Raw genomic sequence first — 20,057 nt, 5'->3', positions numbered from 1 at the left:
GATGGGACAAATCCTGGCAATATTACAAAGACGGAATAAAGCAGTCCTAGTGATTTCTCTAATGTGTAGGTGAAAGGACAGCGTGAGATCGAAACTCACTTCAAGGTTCCTCACTTTATCACTGTGATGTTTAACAAAAATTGAGGTGTAGTGTTAACTGCTCAAATTGATGTCTGTGTCTCGCAGGACCCAAGACCATCATTTCAGTCTTGACTGAATTTAAAAGCAAGACATTACTAGACAATGCAGCTTTTCACTGAAGCTATGCAGTCCTCTAAAGTCTTAGTGTGCGTGAGATTACCTGCAGGTATTGGCATGTACAGCTGAGTATCACCACCTTTGTATTCAGTCACACATTTTTTTTTTTTTTTTTTTTTTTACAAATGGCAGACAGTTTTTCTTGTCCGCTATAATACTGCCTTCAAACCCACCCACACCCCCTGATGTAACTGGTTGTTGCTCTTGGCCCTGCAAAAAGTTGGTGCTAGTTTGGAACCTGATTGAACAGTTTCCAAAGTGAGAGCCAGTTCTTTGTCTGTGGAATGCAAAGAACTAGTTCAAAACTTAGCACTGGTTCTGAATTAGTACCATAACTGTGTGTGTGTAAAAGAGTCTCTCTCTTTCTCTCTCTCAAGTTAAAACTGTATACCTCTGGATGACTTAGGTGACATTGTCAAACTAGTATGGGGTCAAAAGAAATCCCTCTCTCTCTCTCTCTCTCTCTCTCTCTCTCTCTCTCTCTCTCTCTCTCTCTCTCTCTCTCTCTCTCTCTCTCTCTCTGTGGGGGTGGGTGGGGACCCAAATAACTTTGAGATTTCAAAGTGGGCCCCGGAGTTCTTACTGTAAGTACCTTACAGTTTTCATTAAATTGGATCATATCACCCGTCAGAACACTGCAGTCTCTGAACAGAGATGTATATATCTTGGCCTGAGCATTTAGTTTTTCAGATGTACATGATATTAATTTGCTGTGGGAAGGCTTCATCTTGCTTTGTTAGCACATCGGTGATAAGCAGAGGTTGAGAGATTACATTTGATCAATACCTGTCTGTTGTGTCTGTGAGAGAAACACAAGACGGAAAAAGAAAATCAGACTGCAGGAAAGTCAAGAAGTGTGGAGCTTGATGGGAATGGAAATGCTGAAAAAGATGGAGAACGAGAGAGGGTGAGACAGTGAAGGTGAGAGAGACTGTGAGAAAGGTTGAGGGAAGCCGTATGATGCCAACAAAACAATATCAGCAGATTTATTCTCTGCCCTCACCTAACCCCACCTGATGCAAACTATGTCCTGACTCAGATATACATTTACGCACGCTCACTGGAAGACACACGTGCGTGGACACACACACAAACATTGCGGGATTATTTTTGTGTGTTTGCAGGATATATATATATATATATGTGTGTGTGTGTGTGTGTAGCTGAATTACCCGTTCTATGCACAGGTAAGTTAAGGTGTAGTAAGTTGCACTGCATTGTGTGCATGTTGTCATCATTATTTTTCATAGAGCAATTTGTGACATTCATGAGACTCAAGTGAATGATGATAAAAGGTGACAGCATGTTATATCACTGCAATACTCTGGCATGCTGTACACAGCGGGACCATTTTAATTGAAGAAACGTGCTTTAACTCACGCGGTTAGGGATGGGTATTGATAAGATTTTATCGATATCAATGTCATTATCGATCCCGCGTATCAATCTGACTCCTTATCAATTCCCTTATCGATACCTCTTGTGAATTTTCTGTGTACTAAAAGTAGGCTTTACAGGTTTTCTATGTCAACAACATTTTAAATTGGTCACTATATCCTTGATCTCTGGACATAAATAAAAATAAACAAAATCTGTAGTTTTTGTCAAAAGCATTTCCTTTCAGACATTTTGACATGAATGTCTTTCCATATCTCTGAGCTGAGCTCAGCTGGCTGCTGCACATCAGCGCAGAACGTCTCATTTTAGGAGGAAAAAACGTTTTGATCGATTGCAGTTTGTTTGTATTACAGTGTTTGAAAAGAGGTGTCATTTGATTTAAGCAGCGTTTCGCTTTGAAGTTATTCATTCTGACTGGATTCTATCAGGTTCTTTTTGTCTCTTTCTCTAAAATTGTATTGTAGCATTATTAGTTATTATTACTGTTGTTGTTGTTGTTGTTGCTATTACTAACATATAAATATAAATAAATAAAACAAAATTACAATTTGTAATACATTTGACTCTTTTACGATAAACGCTGAGCCATGATTTATTATACAGAAAATAAATGCATACAAACATGCTGAGATATGAACAGCTTAATGCTAACTTTAACATTGAAAACGCCATAGACATGCTAATGCATTAGCATCGGTCCAGTTTTTAAGTTGTAAAATACATCTGTCAACTGTTTTAGAAGACCATAACAGGTCGTTTAACATAAAACAGGCAAATATTACTCACAGACATATGCTCTTTGGGGTTTTAGCGGGGGAAAATTAAGATAAAGCGAAATAAAACAAAGAACCAACGAAGCAGCATATCGAAGCACTGCTTCATTGGTTCAAGGTTCAAAGCTAAGCCACGCTGCGGTTGAATACAGACCCGCTGCAAGGTCTGTAGTCAATGATCATTTTCCTGACAAACACCCCCAAAAACAACAGCCACTCTGAAGGACCGATAAGGGAATCATTAAGCAAAAAGGCTATTGATGTCGATGGATCGAATAATTTCTTAATGAAACCCGAAAAGAACTGGTTCCCGATACCCATCCCTACACACGGTGTGGGCTGGCCTGTTCAGATTGTAATTAAAGTGCACCCTAGCCAGCCGCTTCTATGTAGTAAGTAAAGTGTGATGCTTGCTGCCTGACCTGAGCACCACGTGAACTGCGAAAATAAGGGCTCCAGTGAGCAGGTCATGATCTAATATATAAGGCTGACTTTGTGTGTGTGTGTGTGTGTGTGTGTGTGTGTGTGTGTGTGTGTGTGTGTGTGTGTGTGTGTGTGTGTGTGTGTGTGTGTGTGTGTGTGTGTGTGTGTGTGTGTGTGTTTGTGCACATATGTTTTCAACCTAAGGGCCCCAGTGACCTCCCCCTTGTTGCCCCCAGTCACCATAGCAAGTTTGGTGTTGATTGCTTAATTACTGTGGCTGTTCATAGCGAATACACACACACACACACACACACACACACACACACACACACACACACACACACACACACACACACACACACACACACACACACACAGTCAGCTCTATATATTGGATTAAATAAACCCAAATCTGATGCTGTTTTTAGACTCCTGTCACACATAGCAAGAATGTGCAGGAATCAAGCAGAATCAGCCAAAATGGGAAAAACCCAAGAGGCACAGTCGGGAGGGACAGAGAGCTGGACAGCCATGTAGGACTGCCGGATGAACATGTAGAATGTGGGCGGATCCAGTCTGGACTGAGTCATGCACACTCTCACGACCGCAGCCTAAACATTGTTGGACAACACTACGGAGACACAGACTGCTGCCATACTGCACCAGAATCATAAATAAAGCACCCAGACTGAAGGATGGATGCGCTCGAGTGCTGTCACTCACCCACTCATACACCGATTTGCTCATCCACAGGCTACCTCGCATGCACTGACCTCTGAGCAGGACATTGTGGTGGCAGGATGGACATATGTGTCCCACACGTGATGGTCTGTCAACACTGTGCTCACGGTCATAGCACGGCAACGGTGGTGTCATGAGCACATGGAACACGGAGTAGCTGTGCGTCACACTGACCAGTTGAATCACCAGCGCATGGGACATGGGATATATTTATGCCATGGTGGATGAGGCATTTGTGAGCCGATGTTGTCAGCGCACAGAACACAGAGGAGCAGTGCGCCACACTGACCGGTTGGACCACTGGTGCGTGGCGCGCTGAAGGACGGCACCTGACTTGAGATACATTTATGCCGTGTTGGACAAGGCATTTGTAAGCTGATGTGGCAAGAGGGGCTTCCCTGGCCGTTGCCCGCCCTGTGCTGTGAAATGCACCTGGGGCTGTACCAGAGGTGAGTTTACATGTATAGTTATGGTGTCATGGGCTGGCTAAACAATTCCACCACCATTCTTCTGACAGAGCTCGATGGTAAACATGTCATAATCTTTGTATTACGGGGGTGACATCCCATTCAGCTAAGTTGCAGGCGCCGCGCAGAGCCTCTGACACGCACAATGATGCATGGACTCACAGTAAGAGACGGTGCTTTCAGTTTGATTGTGCAATGTTCACGTCCACTTCACATGATGGATGCGTGGCACATACATGTTGCATATCAACATATCCTTTGTGCTCCCTGAACGTGATCCAGTGGACGTGCACCTACGTGGCACAAGCGGGACATGCCGGCAGGATCTGACATGCCCGATCCATTTTGGGGTTCCCCAACCGCGATCAGATTGTTCTGAATGGTGTTCTGATGCAAAACGCATATGCAGATTGCAGTGGGATTATGCTCAGACTGCACATAGACTGCCGTTCAATGGGTGCCCCACTTGGACTGTGCCACAAGTGTTTTGCACATGTGCAAAACATTAGAAGCAACTGCACGAATGGGCCCGCCCATGTTGACTGCTCTGAAACAGCTATCCGACGTTTTCAGACTGCACCTAGACACCTTTTGGATTTTGGTTGAGTCATCATTCAGATGCCATTCGGCCTCATTCGTGTGATGGGGGGTATTACATTAAAAAAAAACTGTGTTATTATGTATTAGACTATGTAATGAAACAATGGCTGGAAAGATGAATTGAAAGAGTTGGTGGCAAAGAGTTTGACATTTCATAGGCTATGGTACAGACTTAGAGTCCATGTATTTGGTGTGTACTGTACAGTTTAACATCATGAGGAATTACTATTGTTATTTCTGTCTCATTTCATAACACCCCCCGCCCCCAATATCATTACCACTGTGAATTATGGTACAGATTATTACAACTCTCATTTGATTTAGCTTTTCAAAAGCGGGCATACATCACAGTGCCATTTGACAGCATATAAATCTCATAATAAATGTGGTAGATTAGCCACAGTGGCTAATTGTGTGCTAACACATACTCATCAGTCATTCAAAACTGTCTTTTAATGGGCGGAACCAAGAAAGGAATCCATCACTTTTCGAAATGGCCTCCCCTTGTTACCATGATCAGGAGGTTTAGACAACTCTCTGGGATTTGCAGAAATTGACAGAAGATTTATAAAATTGTTTTGTTACAATATTTTATTTGTGAAATGCTTTGTTTGTGAATCGATTATCATTGTAAAAAGGAATGAACTCTTTAGAACATTCCAGATCCGTCATTCATTCATTTTCCATACTTGCTTACTCCAAATAAGGGTCACGGGGGGGGCAAGAGGTGGGTTACACCCTGGACAGGATGCCGGTCTATTGCAGGGCCATTCCAGGTCATTTACAACAAATGCTTTTGCTATTTTTCTCAGATGTGTCATTCACCACAATAACCATTTGGAAATATCATTTTATGGCAAATCCAAAGAATATTTGTTTAATTTTGACCATCAAGACATTTGACAACTCCTAAATAGCTGTATTGGAGTCTACAAATTTAAGAATAGCTGCTTGATAGTTTAATATTAAGAAAACAGTAGAAAAAAAGCCTGAATTTTAAACATCTCCATAGTTGTAAAATGTATAGTTCGTGTTTTTCAGAAGCGACTGTGTGTTTCTCCCACATTGGATTTCCAGTGTCACTTCAAAATTACCTTCTTTTTGTAAATACCACATAGAGATGTTGTTTTATGAAAGGATTGATGTATACATACATTTTTCTAGGATCTCTCCATCACCAGTAGTGTTATAGAGGTGATCCAAATTTATATCATTCAGCTAATTATTTGTGATTATTTGTGATGGCATCATGAAAACACAATAAACTCACCAGTGTAAAAGTAACACTGACAGTGTTGAATTAACACTGCCAGTTTACATATGGTCCCACTCTAGTCAGAGTGGGACCATATGTTCGTTGTCAGTGTTAATTTAACACTGGTGATTTTACTGTGCATCATGAAGGTCTGTCACTCACATCTAAAAACGCATGTTGTGTGGGCCGCCAGAAGAGGAGGTACTGCTGGCCCACCACCAAAGGGCGCCCTGCCTGAAGTGCGGGCTTCAGGCTCGAGAGGGCGCTGCCGCCACGGACACAGCCGGGAGTGACAGCTGTCACTCATTAATTCCTGACAGCTGTCACACATTCTACATCATCGCACTCCATAAAACCCAGACGTCATCTCCACCTCATCGCCGAGATATCGTACTTCATTAGAGGTAATATCCTCAGCCTTTTTGTGGTATTTTGTAAATCAGTTTATTGTGAGTGTTTGCAGGAGTACCGGTCCTTTTTGTGGAGGCTGTGCAAGACGGCACTCTTTTTCCTCTGAGGGATCGCTGCAACGTATTGAGTGAGAGGTGGAGGTGGCATTTCCACCGTTGTTGTTACTGGGTGTACACACACCCACACTTGACTGTCTTTGTTCTCGCCAGCAGTACCAGATCCGACAGTCGGGGACGGTGATCACCTGGGAATTCGGGACTTGGCGGCTCCAGTATTCACCAGGTTCTGTGGCGGCGGAAATCGTGTGGTTCCGGCTCTTCTCAGGAGAGACGTCTTCTATCCTCGAGCCTGCCCACACGTCACCTTTGTGGATTGACTGTAATTATATTCTGAGATTGTCTGTATGTTCGTTGTGCACATTTCACAACATTAAATTGTTACTTTTTGGCTCATCTAGTGGCCGTTCATTTGCACCCCCTGTTGTGGGTCCGTGTCACTACACTTTCACAACAGGATATCTCGGCCAGCGTCATGGACTCCGAGGGGCGTCACCCGGCTGTTGAACGACCAATGGGAGAGCAGGGAGCGCAGGCGTCTGCAGGAGGCGTGATTGGTGAGCTGCAGCACATTCTCACCGCCTTCACGGCTCGGTTGGATCAAATGACCGAGTAAAACATCCTCCTGAACCGCAGGGTGGAGGCTCTCTCCGCACAGATGGCGGCGAGCGCTCAGGGCGCTGCTGCAGCTCCTCCTCCTGCCGACCCTGTGCAGGATATAAACGTTCCAGTGGTGGTTCAACAACCCCTCCCACCATCCCCTGAAGCATACATAAGCCCTCCTGAGCCGTACGGAGGTTGTGTGGAGACGTGCGCGGACTTCCTCATGCAGTGTTCGCTCGTCTTCGCACAACGTCCCGTCATGTACGCATCAGAATGCTAGTAAAATAGCTTATGTGATTGCTCTGCTTCGGGGTAAGGCACGCGCCTGGGCTACGGCGCTCTGGGAACAGAACTCACGGTTGTTATCAGCATACACTGGGTTTGTGGGGGAGTTCAGAACAGTGTTTGATCACCCTAACAGAGGAGAGACCGCTTCAACCGTGCTGCTGTCAATGAGACAGGGACGCGAGAGTGCAGCCGCTTATGCAGTCAACTTCCGCATCGTGGCTGCGAGGTCCGGCTGGAATAACGTTGCGCTCCGCGCCGCCTTCATAAACGGACTGTCGTTGGTCCTGAAGGAGCAGCTGGTAGCTAAGGAGGAACCGCGGGATTTAGATGGGCTTATCGATCTCGTTATACGGTTAGACAATCGGTTGGAGGAACGCCGTCGGGAGCGAGGCGAAGGACGTGACCGGATACGCGCCGCCCCTCTCCCTTCCGGGTTCGAAAAGGGGCCGCCCTCCCCACGCTCCACAGCCGCAGCGCTCTGTGGGGCAACAGCTCCCCCTGCTGACGTTGTTAGGGAAACGCACAGGGCCAAAATGAGGAGGCTGATCCGCGGGGAGTGTTTTCTCTGCAGCTCAAAGGAGCACACACAGAAAAACTGCCCCAAACGGCCACAACATCAACCGCCCTCAGAGACTGGGCTAAGGGGGGGTCAAAAGATTCACGTGAGACACACACAGATTGCCACACGACTCCCAGTTACAATCCTGAGCGGGGATTTAACCCTTCAAGCCCCAGCACTGGTGGACACGGGGTCAGAAGGGAATCTGCTAGACAGCAGATGGGCAAGGGAGGTAGGGCTCCCTCTGGTGGCGCTTCCTTCGCCAGTGCAGGTGCGGGCACTAGATGGCACCCTCCTCCCTTTAATCACACACAAGACACAACCAGTAACTCTGGTGGTGTCTGGAAACCAGCGGGAGGAGATTGAGTTTTTTGTAACTCCTTCTACCTCCCGCGTGATTTTGGGCTTCCCATGGATGTTGAAGCACAATCCCTGGATTGATTGGCCATCTGGGGTGGTGGTTCAGTGGAGCGAAACCTCCCATCGGGTGTGTTTAGGATCCTCGGTTCCTCCCGGTTTACATGCTAAGGAGGAGGTCAAAGTCCCTCCCAATCTGACGGCAGTGCCGGTTGAGTACCACGATCTTGCTGACGTCTTCAGCAAGGATCTGGCACTCACCCTTCCCCCGCACCGTCCGTACGATTGTGCCATTGATTTGGTTCCAGGCGCTGAGTTCCTGTCCAGCAGGCTGTACAACCTCTCACGACCTGAGCGCGAATCAATGGAGACCTACATCCGGGACTCATTAGCTGCCGGGCTGATCCGGAACTCCACCTCCCCGATGGGGGCAGGTTTCTTTTTTGTGGGCAAGAAAGATGGCGGACTCCGTCCATATATTGATTACAGGGGGCTGAATGAGATTACGGTTCGCAACCGATACCCGTTGCCATTGTTGGATTCCGTGTTCACCCCCCTGCATGGAGCCAAAATCTTTACTAAGCTGGATCTTAGAAATGCGTATCACCTGGTTCGGATCCGGAAGGGAGACGAATGGAAGACGGCATTTAACACCCCGTTAGGTCACTTTGAATACCTGGTCATGCCGTTCGGCCTCACCAACGCCCCCGCGACGTTCCAAGCCTTGGTTAACGACGTCTTGCGGGACTTCCTGCACCGATTCGTCTTCGTATATCTGGACGATATTCTCATCTTTTTTCCGGATCCTGAGACCCATGTCCAGCATGTACATCAGGTCCTGCAGCGGTTATTAGAGAACCGACTGTTTGTGAAGGACGAGAAGTGCGAGTTTCACTGCACGTCTTTGTCCTTCCTGGGGTTTATCATCTCCTCTAACTCCGTCGCCCCTGATCCGGCCAAGGTTGCGGCGGTGAGAGATTGGCCCCAACCAACAAGCCGTAGGAAGCTGCAACAGTTCCTCGGCTTCGCTAATTTCTATAGGAGGTTCATTAAGGGCTACAGTCAGGTAGTTAGCCCCCTGACAGCCCTGACCTCTCCAAAAGTTCCCTTCACCTGGTCGGATCGGTGCGAAGCCGCGTTCAAGGAGTTGAAACGACGGTTCTCTACTGCGCCAGTTTTGGTGCAGCCCGACCCTAGCTGCCAGTTCGTGGTTGAAGTGGACGCCTCTGACTCAGGGATAGGAGCCGTGCTATCCCAGAGCGGAGAGACCGATAAGGTTCTTCACCCGTGTGCCTACTTTTCTTGCAGGTTGACCCCAGCTGAACGGAACTATGGCATCGGCAATCGAGAACTCCTTGCAGTGAAAGAGGCTCTTGAGGAGTGGAGACACCTGTTGGAGGGAGCGTCTGTGCCGTTCACGGTTTTCACTGACCATCGGAACCTGGAGTATATCAGGACCGCCAAGCGGCTGAACCCCAGGCAAGCCCGCTGGTCACTGTTCTTCGGACGTTTTGACTTCCGGATCACCTATCGCCCTGGGACCAAGAACCAGAGATCGGATGCCTTGTCCCGGGTACACGAAGATGAAGTCAAAACGGTGCTGTCGGATCCACCAGTGCCACCCTCACCTGGGACGTGGAGAAGACCGTCCGGGAGGCCCTGGCACGGAGCCCGGACCCCGGAACCGGTCCGAAGAACCGTCTATACGTCCCACCAGAGGCCAGAGCTGCAGTCTTGGACTTCTGTCACGGTTCCAAGCTCTCCTGTCATCCAGGGGTGCGAAGGACCGTGGCAGTTGTCCGGCAGCGCTTCTGGTGGGCGTGTATGGAGGCCGACGTCTGGGAGTACATCCAGGCCTGCACCACCTGTGCCAGGGGCAAGGCTGACCACAAGAGGTCCCAAGGGCTTCTCCAGCCACTTCCTGTGCCTCATCGCCCCTGGTCCCATATCGGCCTGGATTTCGTCACGGGCCTCCCGCCGTCCCAGGGCAACACCACCATCTTCACGATAGTGGATCGATTCTCCAAGGCGGCCCACTTCTTGGCCCTCCCGAAGCTCCCAACAGCCCAGGAGACAGCAGACCTCCTGGTCCACCACGTCGTCCGTCTGCATGGGATACCCACCAACATCGTCTCTGATCGTGGTCCCCAGTTCTCCTCACACGTCTGGAGGAGCTTCTGCCGGGAACTGGGGGCCACTGTGAGCCTCTCGTCCGGGTATCACCCGCAGACCAATGGACAGGCAGAACGGGCCAATCAGGAGTTGGAGCAAGCCCTGCACTGCGTAACATCCGCACACCCGATGGCCTGGAGTGAACATCTGGCCTGGATCGAGTATGCGCATAACAGCCAGGTGTCCTCTGCCACCGGCCTCTCCCCGTTTGAGGTGTGTTTGGGGTATCAGCCCCCATTGTTTCCCATGGTGGAGGGAGAGGTCGGTGTGCCCTCGGTCCAGGCCCACCTGCGGAAGTGCCGTCGGGTGTGGCGCTCTGCTCGTTCTGCCTTGTTGAAGGCCCGGACGAGGGCGAAGACCCATGCGGTCCGCCGGCGATCCCCGGCCCCTGCTTACCAGCCCGGGCAGGAGATGTGGCTGTCCACGAAGGACATCCCCCTCCAAGTGGACTCCCCCAAGTTGAAGGACCGTTACATTGGACCTTTCAAGATCCTCAAAATCCTCAGTCCTGCCGCAGTGAAGCTCCAACTCCCAGCTTCACTGCGGATCCACCCGGTTTTTCATGTGTCCAGACTCAAGCCTCACCACGCCTCACCCCTCTGTGCTCCCGGTCCGGCGCCGCCTCCTGCCCGGATCATTGACGGGGAGCCGGCTTGGACAGTGCGCCGGCTCCTGGACGTCCGTCGAATGGGCCGGGGGTTCCGGTATTTGGTGGACTGGGAGGGGTATGGACCCGAAGAATGCTCCTGGGTGAAGAGGAGCTTCATCCTGGACCCGGCCCTCCTGGACGATTTCTACCGCAGACACCCGGACAAGCCTGGTCGGGCTCCAGGAGGTGCCCGTTGAGGGGGGGTTCCTGTTGTGTGGGCCACCAGAAGAGGAGGTACTGCTGGCCCACCACCAAAGGGCGCCCTGCCTGAAGTGCGGGCTTCAGGCACGAGAGGGCGCTGCCGCCACGGACACAGCCGGGAGTGACAGCTGTCACACATTAATTCCTGACAGCTGTCACACTACATCATCGCACTCCATAAAACCCAGATGTCATCTCCACCTCATCGCCGAGATATCGTACTTCATTAGAGGTAATATCCTCAGCCTTTTTGTGGTATTTTGTAAATCAGTTTATTGTGAGTGTTTGCAGGAGTACCGGTCCTTTTTGTGGAGGCTGTGCAAGACGGCACTCTTTTTCCTCTGAAAAAAACTTTCACAACAACACATGTATTATGTGCAGGATAAGCACCATCCCCACTAGTGGCTTTCATTATTTCTTTATTGTTTAAGTTTATTATTGTTATCAACATTTTGCCTGAAACATCCAGTCCAACAAAGAATAAAAAAAAAACCTTTACTGTCTTATATAGCTTTTATTTCCATACAGTAGAACTCTGCTGGGTGACATATTCTTTTCTTCTGTTCATTAAATCTCCCACTATAGTGCAGCAGTGTTGTCAATAAGAAAAATTATATATACTCAACAAAAATATAAACGCAACACTTTTGGTTTTGCTCCCATTTTGTATGAGATGAACTCAAAGATCTAAAACCTTTTCCACATACACAATATCACCATTTCCCTCAAATATTGTTACACAAATCAGTCTAAATCTGTGATAGTGAGCACTTCTCCTTTGCTGAGATAATCCATCCCACCTCACAGGTGTGCCATATCAAGATGCTGATTAGACACCATGATTAGTGCACAGGTGTGCCTTAGACTGTCCACAATAAAAGGCCACTCTGAAAGGTGCAGTTTTGTTTTATTGGGGGGGATACCAGTCAGTATCTGGTGTGACCACCATTTGCCTCATGCAGTGCAACACATCTCCTTCGCATAGAGTTGATCAGGTTGTCAATTGTGGCCTGTGGAATGTTGGTCCACTTCTCTTCAATGGCTGTGCAAAGTTGCAACGACGAACTGGAGTCAGGTTGAGACCCCGATGAGGACGACGAGCATGCAGATGAGCTTCCCTGAGATGGTTTCTGACAGTTTGTGCAGACATTCTTTGGTTATGCAAACCGATTGTTTCAGCAGCTGTCCGAGTGGCTGGTCTCAGACGATCTTGGAGGTGAACATGCTGGATGTGGAGGTCCTGGGCTGGTGTGGTTACACGTGGTCTGCGGTTGTGAGGCTGGTTGGATGTACTGCCAAATTCTCTGAAACGCCTTTGGAGACGGCTTATGGTAGAGAAATGAACATTCAATACACGAGCAACAGCTCTGGTTGACATTCCTGCTGTCAGCATGCCAATTGCACGCTCCCTCAAATCTTGCGACATCTGTGGGATTGTGCTGTGTGATAAAACTGCACCTTTCAGAGTGGCCTTTTATTGTGGGCAGTCTAAGGCACACCTCTGCACTAATCATGGTGTCTAATCAGCATCTTGGTATGGCACACCTGTGAGGTGGGATGGATTATCTCAGCAAAGGAGAAGTGCTCAATATCACAGAGTTCGTCTGGTTTGTGAACAATATTTGAGGGAAATGGTGATATTGTGTATGTGGAAAAAGTTTTAGATCTTTGAGTTCATCTCATACAAAATGGGAGCAAAACCAAAAGTATTGCGTTTATATTTTTGTTGAGTGTGTATATATATATATATATATATATATATATATATATATATATATATATATATATATATATATATATAGTGAGGAAAATAAGTATTTGAACACCCTGCGGTTTTGCAAGTTCTCCCACTTAGAAATCATGGAGCGGTCTGAAATTTTCATCTTAGGTGCATGTCCACTGTGAGAGACATAATCTAAAAAAAAAAATCCGGAAATCACAATGTATGATTTTTAATAAATTATTTGTATGTTACTGCTGCAAATAAATATTTGAACACCTACCAACCAGCAAGAATTCTGGCTCACACAGACCTGTTAATTTTTCTTTAAGAAGCCCTCTTATTCTGCACTCTTTACCTGTATTAATTGCACCTGTTTGAACTTGTTACCTGTATAAAAGACACCTGTTCACACACTCGGTCAATCACACTCCAACCTGTCCACCATAGCCAAAATCAAAGAGCTGTCTAAGGACACCAGGGACAAAACTGTAGACCTGCACAAGGCTGGGATGGACTACAGGACAACAGGCAAGCAGCTTGGTAGAACAACAACTGTTATGATTATTTATTAGAAAGTGGAATAAAAACAAGATGACTGTGAATCTCCCTCGGTCTGGGATTCCATGCAAGATCTCACTTTGTGGGGTAAGGATGATTCTGAGAAAGCTCAGAATTACACACGAGGACCTGGTCAATGATTTAAAGAGAACTGGGACCACAGTCACAAAGATTACATTAGTAACACATGATGCTGTCATGGTTTAAAATCCTGCAGTGCAGCAACATCCCCCTGCTCAAGCCAGCACATGTCCAGGCCCATTTGAAGTTCACCAGTGACCATCTGGATGATCCAGAGGAGGCATGGGAGAAGGTCATGTGGTCAGATGAGACCAGAATAGAGCTTTTTGGATTCAACTCCACTTACCATGTTTAGAGGATGAGAACAACCCCAAGACAAAACCATCCCAACCGTGAAGCATGGGGGTGGAAACACCATACTCTGGGGGACAGGACGACTGCACCGTATTGAAGGGAGGATGGATGGGGTCATGTATTGCGAGATTTTGGCAAACAACCTCCTTCCCTCAGTAAGAGCATTGAAGATGGGTCATGACTGGGTCTTCCAGCATGACAGTGACCACAAACACACAGCCAGGGCAACTAAGGAGGGGCTCCGTAAGAAGCATTTCAAAGTCCTGGAGTGGCCTGGCTAGACTCCAGACCTGAATTCAATAGAAAATCTTTGGAGGGAGCTGAAACTCCAAACCTGAAAGATCTGGAGAAGATCTGTATGGCGGAGTGGACCAAAATCCCTGCTGCAGTGTGTGAAAACCTGGTGAAAAACTACAGGAAACGTTTGACCTCTGTAATTGCAAACAAAGGCTACTGGACCAAATATTAACATTGATTTTCACAGGTGTTCAAATACTTATTTGCAGCAGTAACATACAAATAAATTATTAAAAAAATCATACATTGTGATTTCCGTTTTTTTTTTTTTTTTTTTTAGATTATGTCTCTCACAGTGGACATGCACCTAAGATGAAAATTTCAGACCCCTCCATGATTTCTAAGTGAGAGAACTTGCAAAACCACAGGGTGTTCAAATACTTATTTTCCTCACTGTACATATATATATATATATATATATATATATATATATATATATATATATATATATATATATATATATATATATATATTATAATAGCCAAGTGGCCTCTGTGTGCGTGCGTGCATGCATGTATATGGCTTCGATCACAGCAAAACCGGGGAGACGAAACCGGGGAGACCTGACATTTTCCATTTGGAATGCTTATGTATTTTGGGTCAAGGATGAATGCTGCAAAAATGAAAAGCTGATAGGACAAGTGTTTTTTGCAAAATTAGCAATTATTGCTAACCGGTAAACAATGGACATTGTGCTGCAATGCACCATGGGAGTTCAAGGTTTTAGGGTTTTAAATGTTGTTTTTGTGGTTCATGTTAGTTTAACAGTTTTGTTAGTGTTATTGATTTATTGTGTTTTTGTAGTTCTGTTGGTTTATTCAGTTAAGTGTTATGTTGCTGTTACCTTGAGTGACTTAAGTGTCATGCTCCGGTACCGTAAGTGAAAAGTGTTGGGCTTTTCATGTCTTCCACCACCGTCTCTGTTTGTCAAATTAAAAGCACCTGCTTACAGCAGAACGTAGCAAAGACAAAAAGCTCTGCATGCTTGCGTGCAATTTTGATCATGCACAAACTGTGGAGAGCTGACATTTGCCGTTTATGTATTTTGGGTCAATGATGAATGGCACCAAAACCAAACATTGATAGGACTAATATTTTTAGAGAAACTAAATATATTAGCTAACAACACTGAACCATGGACATTTATATTTACGTTCTAGACTCACACGCCAATCCAGCAGGAAGCAGTAAATCATCTATATATTAAAAGCATAAGTGTGCATGATCTTATTTAGTAAGTTCAGTGTAAGTATATAATATAATTGTAAATATGTTAAAAATACATACAAGAAAGTGAAAACACTTCTATTGTGGTCCATTTAAAAATCAAATAACAAAATAGAAGTAATAGTTAAATAATAATAATAATGTGTATGACAAAAAGAACTTAAACAATTTATAAATACATTAAGACAGTAAATTAACATTAAAAAAATTACATAATTAACGGGAAATAAAAGGGTTGAGTTCCTCTTCTAAAAATTGTTGCGGTCTAACGTTCTAAAACATTCTGGACTCACACGCCATTCCAACTCATTATACAAGCTTTGCTTAATTTATTGCCACCCCTGAAAAATGTCAACTGCCTATTTATAAACACTGCCCAATCTAGAACCTGTGGATCCCCACTGGCAACATGTTAGTACAGGGGTATTCAACTCGTTCCAGAAAGAGCAGTGAGGGTACAGGTTTTCTTTGCAACCACTCCACCAGGTGATTTCACTGATTAGCATCACTTTAAGCAGATGGAATCAGTTTCTTTTTGTAAATGCAGTCATGTTGCAAAGGCACATAAAGTTTGAACATCTAAGCCTATATCCAGAACCTGCAAACTCTGGTACCTACTTCTGATTCCTTTTCTTCCTATCCAGATGGTCACGACCCTCTCAGGTCAATGGGGTGTTGGAGTTCTATTCAGTCTTCCTTTCCTGTGGTGGTGCAGAGCCCATACTTGTCTTCAACACTTCAGAACTTTTTGAAGAGCACACACTACGAAACCTGACCCCTGGGACATCCTACACCCTCAGAGTGTCTGTGAGGACATACAACCACTTTCTATTCATTTAGCACAATTAAACTTGTCATTATGCCTGAATGTTCATGTGTTTGTGCATGTTAGGCCTGTACAGGAGGTGGGTGTACACTGAGCCCTCCCAGCCAGGCCCAGACTGAGGAGAGCACTCCTGAGAATGTTCCAGCTCCACTGGTCACCTCTTTGTCTCCTTTTGCAGTCAAAGTCAGCTGGTCAACTCCCGACAATCCCAACGGTGAGCGGACCTACTCATCTCCTGCACAAGCACGCAGACGCACATACACAAGGTCTTCAGTGTACAGATCACTTTTTTGTTTTGCTTCTTTGATTACAATTTAGTTTGATACGTTTGATTATAGTTTTCACTGCATTTTTTGAATAGCTGAATGACGTGAGCAATTTAAAAATGTAAAAAGAGAAGCTTTTGCAAGAATCTGTTTGAAGGTGATGGATGTGTCATCCTGTTGTTAGTGTCAAACTGAACTGCTGAACAAAAGGTAACCTAAAGTGTAATAATATCGGTCATGGAAATTGTTTTTTTTTTTGTTTTTTTTTTAGTAAACACTGTACATTTTCCAGCAGATGAGAAAGTGGCAGGGAGATGGAGATCAAATGAATATGAGGGAATAAATAGAAGCCAAATTATGGGATGTAAGGGACAGAGACACGGCGAGACAGATTACAGTTTGTGACAGACTAACGGAGGCAGCGAGTGAGAGGCCACTGCTTCACGGAGCGCTGTTAAGTGGATGAAAAGTGCTCCCTTTTGACTGAATAGAGAACTGCAAGCTGGGAGCGCACAGACTCGCAGGAGCTGCCTTCTGCACTCATTTTTTTTCTCATCGTCTCACTTTTTTCTTGTTTGCTTGGAGCCAATTCAAATTCAAAACACTGAGATTAGTCAGGGTGTGTGTGGTGAAGTGTGGGTGTGAGTCTGGAACTGAGCTGGAATCCACTGAACCTTCTAGATAAGTGATCATTTACACCTGTCCCAGTGAAAAGCCTCAGTAGCGTGTACAGTTATAATCTGAGGGAATGTTGCTTAATACATTGGAATTCAAAACTTGCTGAGCAGAAAACAGTTCAATCTACAGCTTAAAATCCCTTTACTCTAAATCATCGGCACACAACCATTTTTAAACTGGCATCTGAAGTGCGACAAATGGTGTGTCACTCTGTACACCTGACCTTCTCATATCTCAGAGGTTAAGCAGAATTGGTCCTGTTTGGTACTTGGCTGAAAGACTTCAAAAGCTGCACAGATTTCTCCATGCAGAACTGAAGTGACACCAGGAAGTGCACTCGATGTAAAACCAAATCCTAATGGGGCAACTGAAAGCAAAAACAAAATGTCTTAAATGACAAGAATACAATATTTTAAAAGTTCTAAACAGTGAAAGCAAACTGTTCCCTATAAAATCAGCATTGTTAACTTAAATTTTAAGTTTTATACAGTATGTTTTTTAAAAGCAAAAGCTTTTTGTATGACTCGTGATTGTGATACATGATGTTAATCATCATTGGAAGCATTTGATTCATTTTAATGTTTTGCATGTATCATGAAATAATTAATTATGAAATTGAAATGTAACTGTCATATTTACACACATATTTGTGTGTGTGTGTGTGTGTGTGTGTGTGTGTGTGTGTGTGTGTGTGTGTATGTGTGTGTGTGTGTGTGTGTGTGTGTGTGTGTGTGTGTGTGTGTGTGTGTGTGTGTGTGTGTGTAAAAATGTAAGTTAAAGACAGTCTCGTTCTAATGGTCGTAATCAGTCAAACACATTCTCATGAAGGGTGCTGACTGCATAAAGTCTTTTTTAAAAAGCCTGTTTGGACAATAACATCAACGGAAAACATTGTGATTATTGTGTATTTTTTCTGACCTACACCTTGAGAAATCTGTTAATTAATTATGGCTTCATTTTAAAAGAAAAAAGCTGTGAAGAAATCTTCGGAGTCCTGAGCCCAGTTCACTGTCGCAAACATGCAACACACACGTGCATTATCAGATATTGCCACCATGCTAGTTAAGCTATGTATAATTCTGCGTGTGTGTGTGTGTAATGTGACGCGTGTGTGTTTTATGCATTAATGCTGCATAAGTGCATTTCACACCATAAACCCTGGAATGTGTGTGCATATTAGCCCGGATAAATTACTTAAAGCTTTCCTCATTTGGTGACAGAAATTTATAACTATGAAGACACTTAATCATGATTACCAGATTATCTTGCTTAAAAAGATTTAATTTCTTCGTTTAAAAGAGAAGCCCTCAATGGGTTTTTTTTAGTTTTTCATTTTCATTTTTTTTTAAATAGGCAGCAACAATGATAATGATGTTGATGGGTTTCCAGAGCAGAGATCTTCTGCAATATTGTCTCTCTCTCTCTCTCCCTCTCCCACCCACCCCCTCCCCCTTCTGCCCAATTCCGTAGGGATTTGTGGGGGATAATCCTCTCGGGGATTAGGTCGGGGCAACACGCAGACAAAGAGGGGGAAATAAACCTGTTATGTGTTCGCTGCTTCATTTTCCAACCTGTCTTTATTACAACCTGTACTGATATGGGCTTATTCACGCACACATGGATGACACATGCATACACACACTCATACGTGTGATTGGCCACATTAAGAGCTTCCCAGATGTAGTTGGTGTTGGTGGGGTTTTTGTGTCTTCATTTCCCTGACAGATGTGTATATCTACATTGAGCAGTAATAAAACCCACACATGATTAAAGCAGAATAGACTCTTAGTTCTTAGCCATGATCTTTTGAGCCTCCTGTATGCATTTTTATTATTTTATTAAGCACATTTGGAACCGTATTGTTTCTTTTTCTTTCTTTTTTTATTAGATGGATGTAACATGATTATTATGCTTGTGTCCCTATGTTTGAGTGTGTGTGTTCCCTTTTGTGCATGTGAGGAGTGTATGTGCTGTCTGTACATGTACTTCCGTGTGTACATGCATGTCTCTGGGTCCTCAGCCTTTTAGATCTAGAGATCAATCAATTTCAATTCAATCAATTTTTTTTTTATATAGCGCCAAATCACAACAAACAGTTGCCCCAAGGCGCTTTATATTGTAAGGCAAGGCCATACAATAATTATGTAAAACCCCAACGGTCAAAACGACCCCCTGTGAGCAAGCACTTGGCTACAGTGGGAAGGAAAAACTCCCTTTTAACAGGAAGAAACCTCCAGCAGAACCAGGCTCAGGGAGGGGCAGTCTTCTGCTGGGACTGGTTGGGGCTGAGGGAGAGAACCAGGAAAAAGACATGCTGTGGAGGGGAGCAGAGATCGATCACTAATGATTAAATGCAGAGTGGTGCATACAGAGCAAAAAGAGAAAGAAACAGTGCATCATGGGAACCCCCCAGCAGTCTACGTCTATAGCAGCATAACTAAGGGATGGTTCAGGGTCACCTGATCCAGCCCTAACTATAAGCTTTAGCAAAAAGGAAAGTTTTAAGCCTAATCTTAAAAGTAGAGAGGGTGTCTGTCTCCCTGATCTGAATTGGGAGCTGGTTCCACAGGAGAGGAGCCTGAAAGCTGAAGGCTCTGCCTCCCATTCTACTCTTACAAACCCTAGGAACTACAAGTAAGCCTGCAGTCTGAGAGCGAAGCGCTCTATTGGGGTGATATGGTACTACGAGGTCCCTAAGATAAGATGGGACCTGATTATTCAAAACCTTATAAGTAAGAAGAAGAATTTTAAATTCTATTCTAGAATTAACAGGAAGCCAATGAAGACAGGCCAATATGGGTGAGATATGCTCTCTCCTTCTAGTCCCCGTTTGTACTCTAGCTGCAGCATTTTGAATTAACTGAAGGCTTTTTAGGGAACTTTTAGGACAACCTGA

The 20,057-nt window shown here is 45.1% G+C and overlaps 1 protein-coding gene across 1 annotated transcript in view; it reads left to right on the top strand.

The window, feature by feature from the left end:
* Window positions 1-20,057, top strand: part of ush2a (Usher syndrome 2A (autosomal recessive, mild)) — a 1,147,097-nt gene that overhangs the window by 538,854 nt on the left and 588,186 nt on the right. Inside the window, 2 exon segments of the mRNA XM_034188044.1 lie at window positions 16,036-16,198; window positions 16,284-16,431. Coding sequence (XP_034043935.1) covers window positions 16,036-16,198; window positions 16,284-16,431 — 311 coding nt within the window.

This window comes from Thalassophryne amazonica, chromosome 2 (assembly GCF_902500255.1).
Source record: "Thalassophryne amazonica chromosome 2, fThaAma1.1, whole genome shotgun sequence".
In the NCBI taxonomy this organism is placed as follows: domain Eukaryota; kingdom Metazoa; phylum Chordata; class Actinopteri; order Batrachoidiformes; family Batrachoididae; genus Thalassophryne; species Thalassophryne amazonica.
Note: the sequence above shows the minus strand (reverse complement) of the source record. Positions and strands in the feature narration are given on the sequence as shown.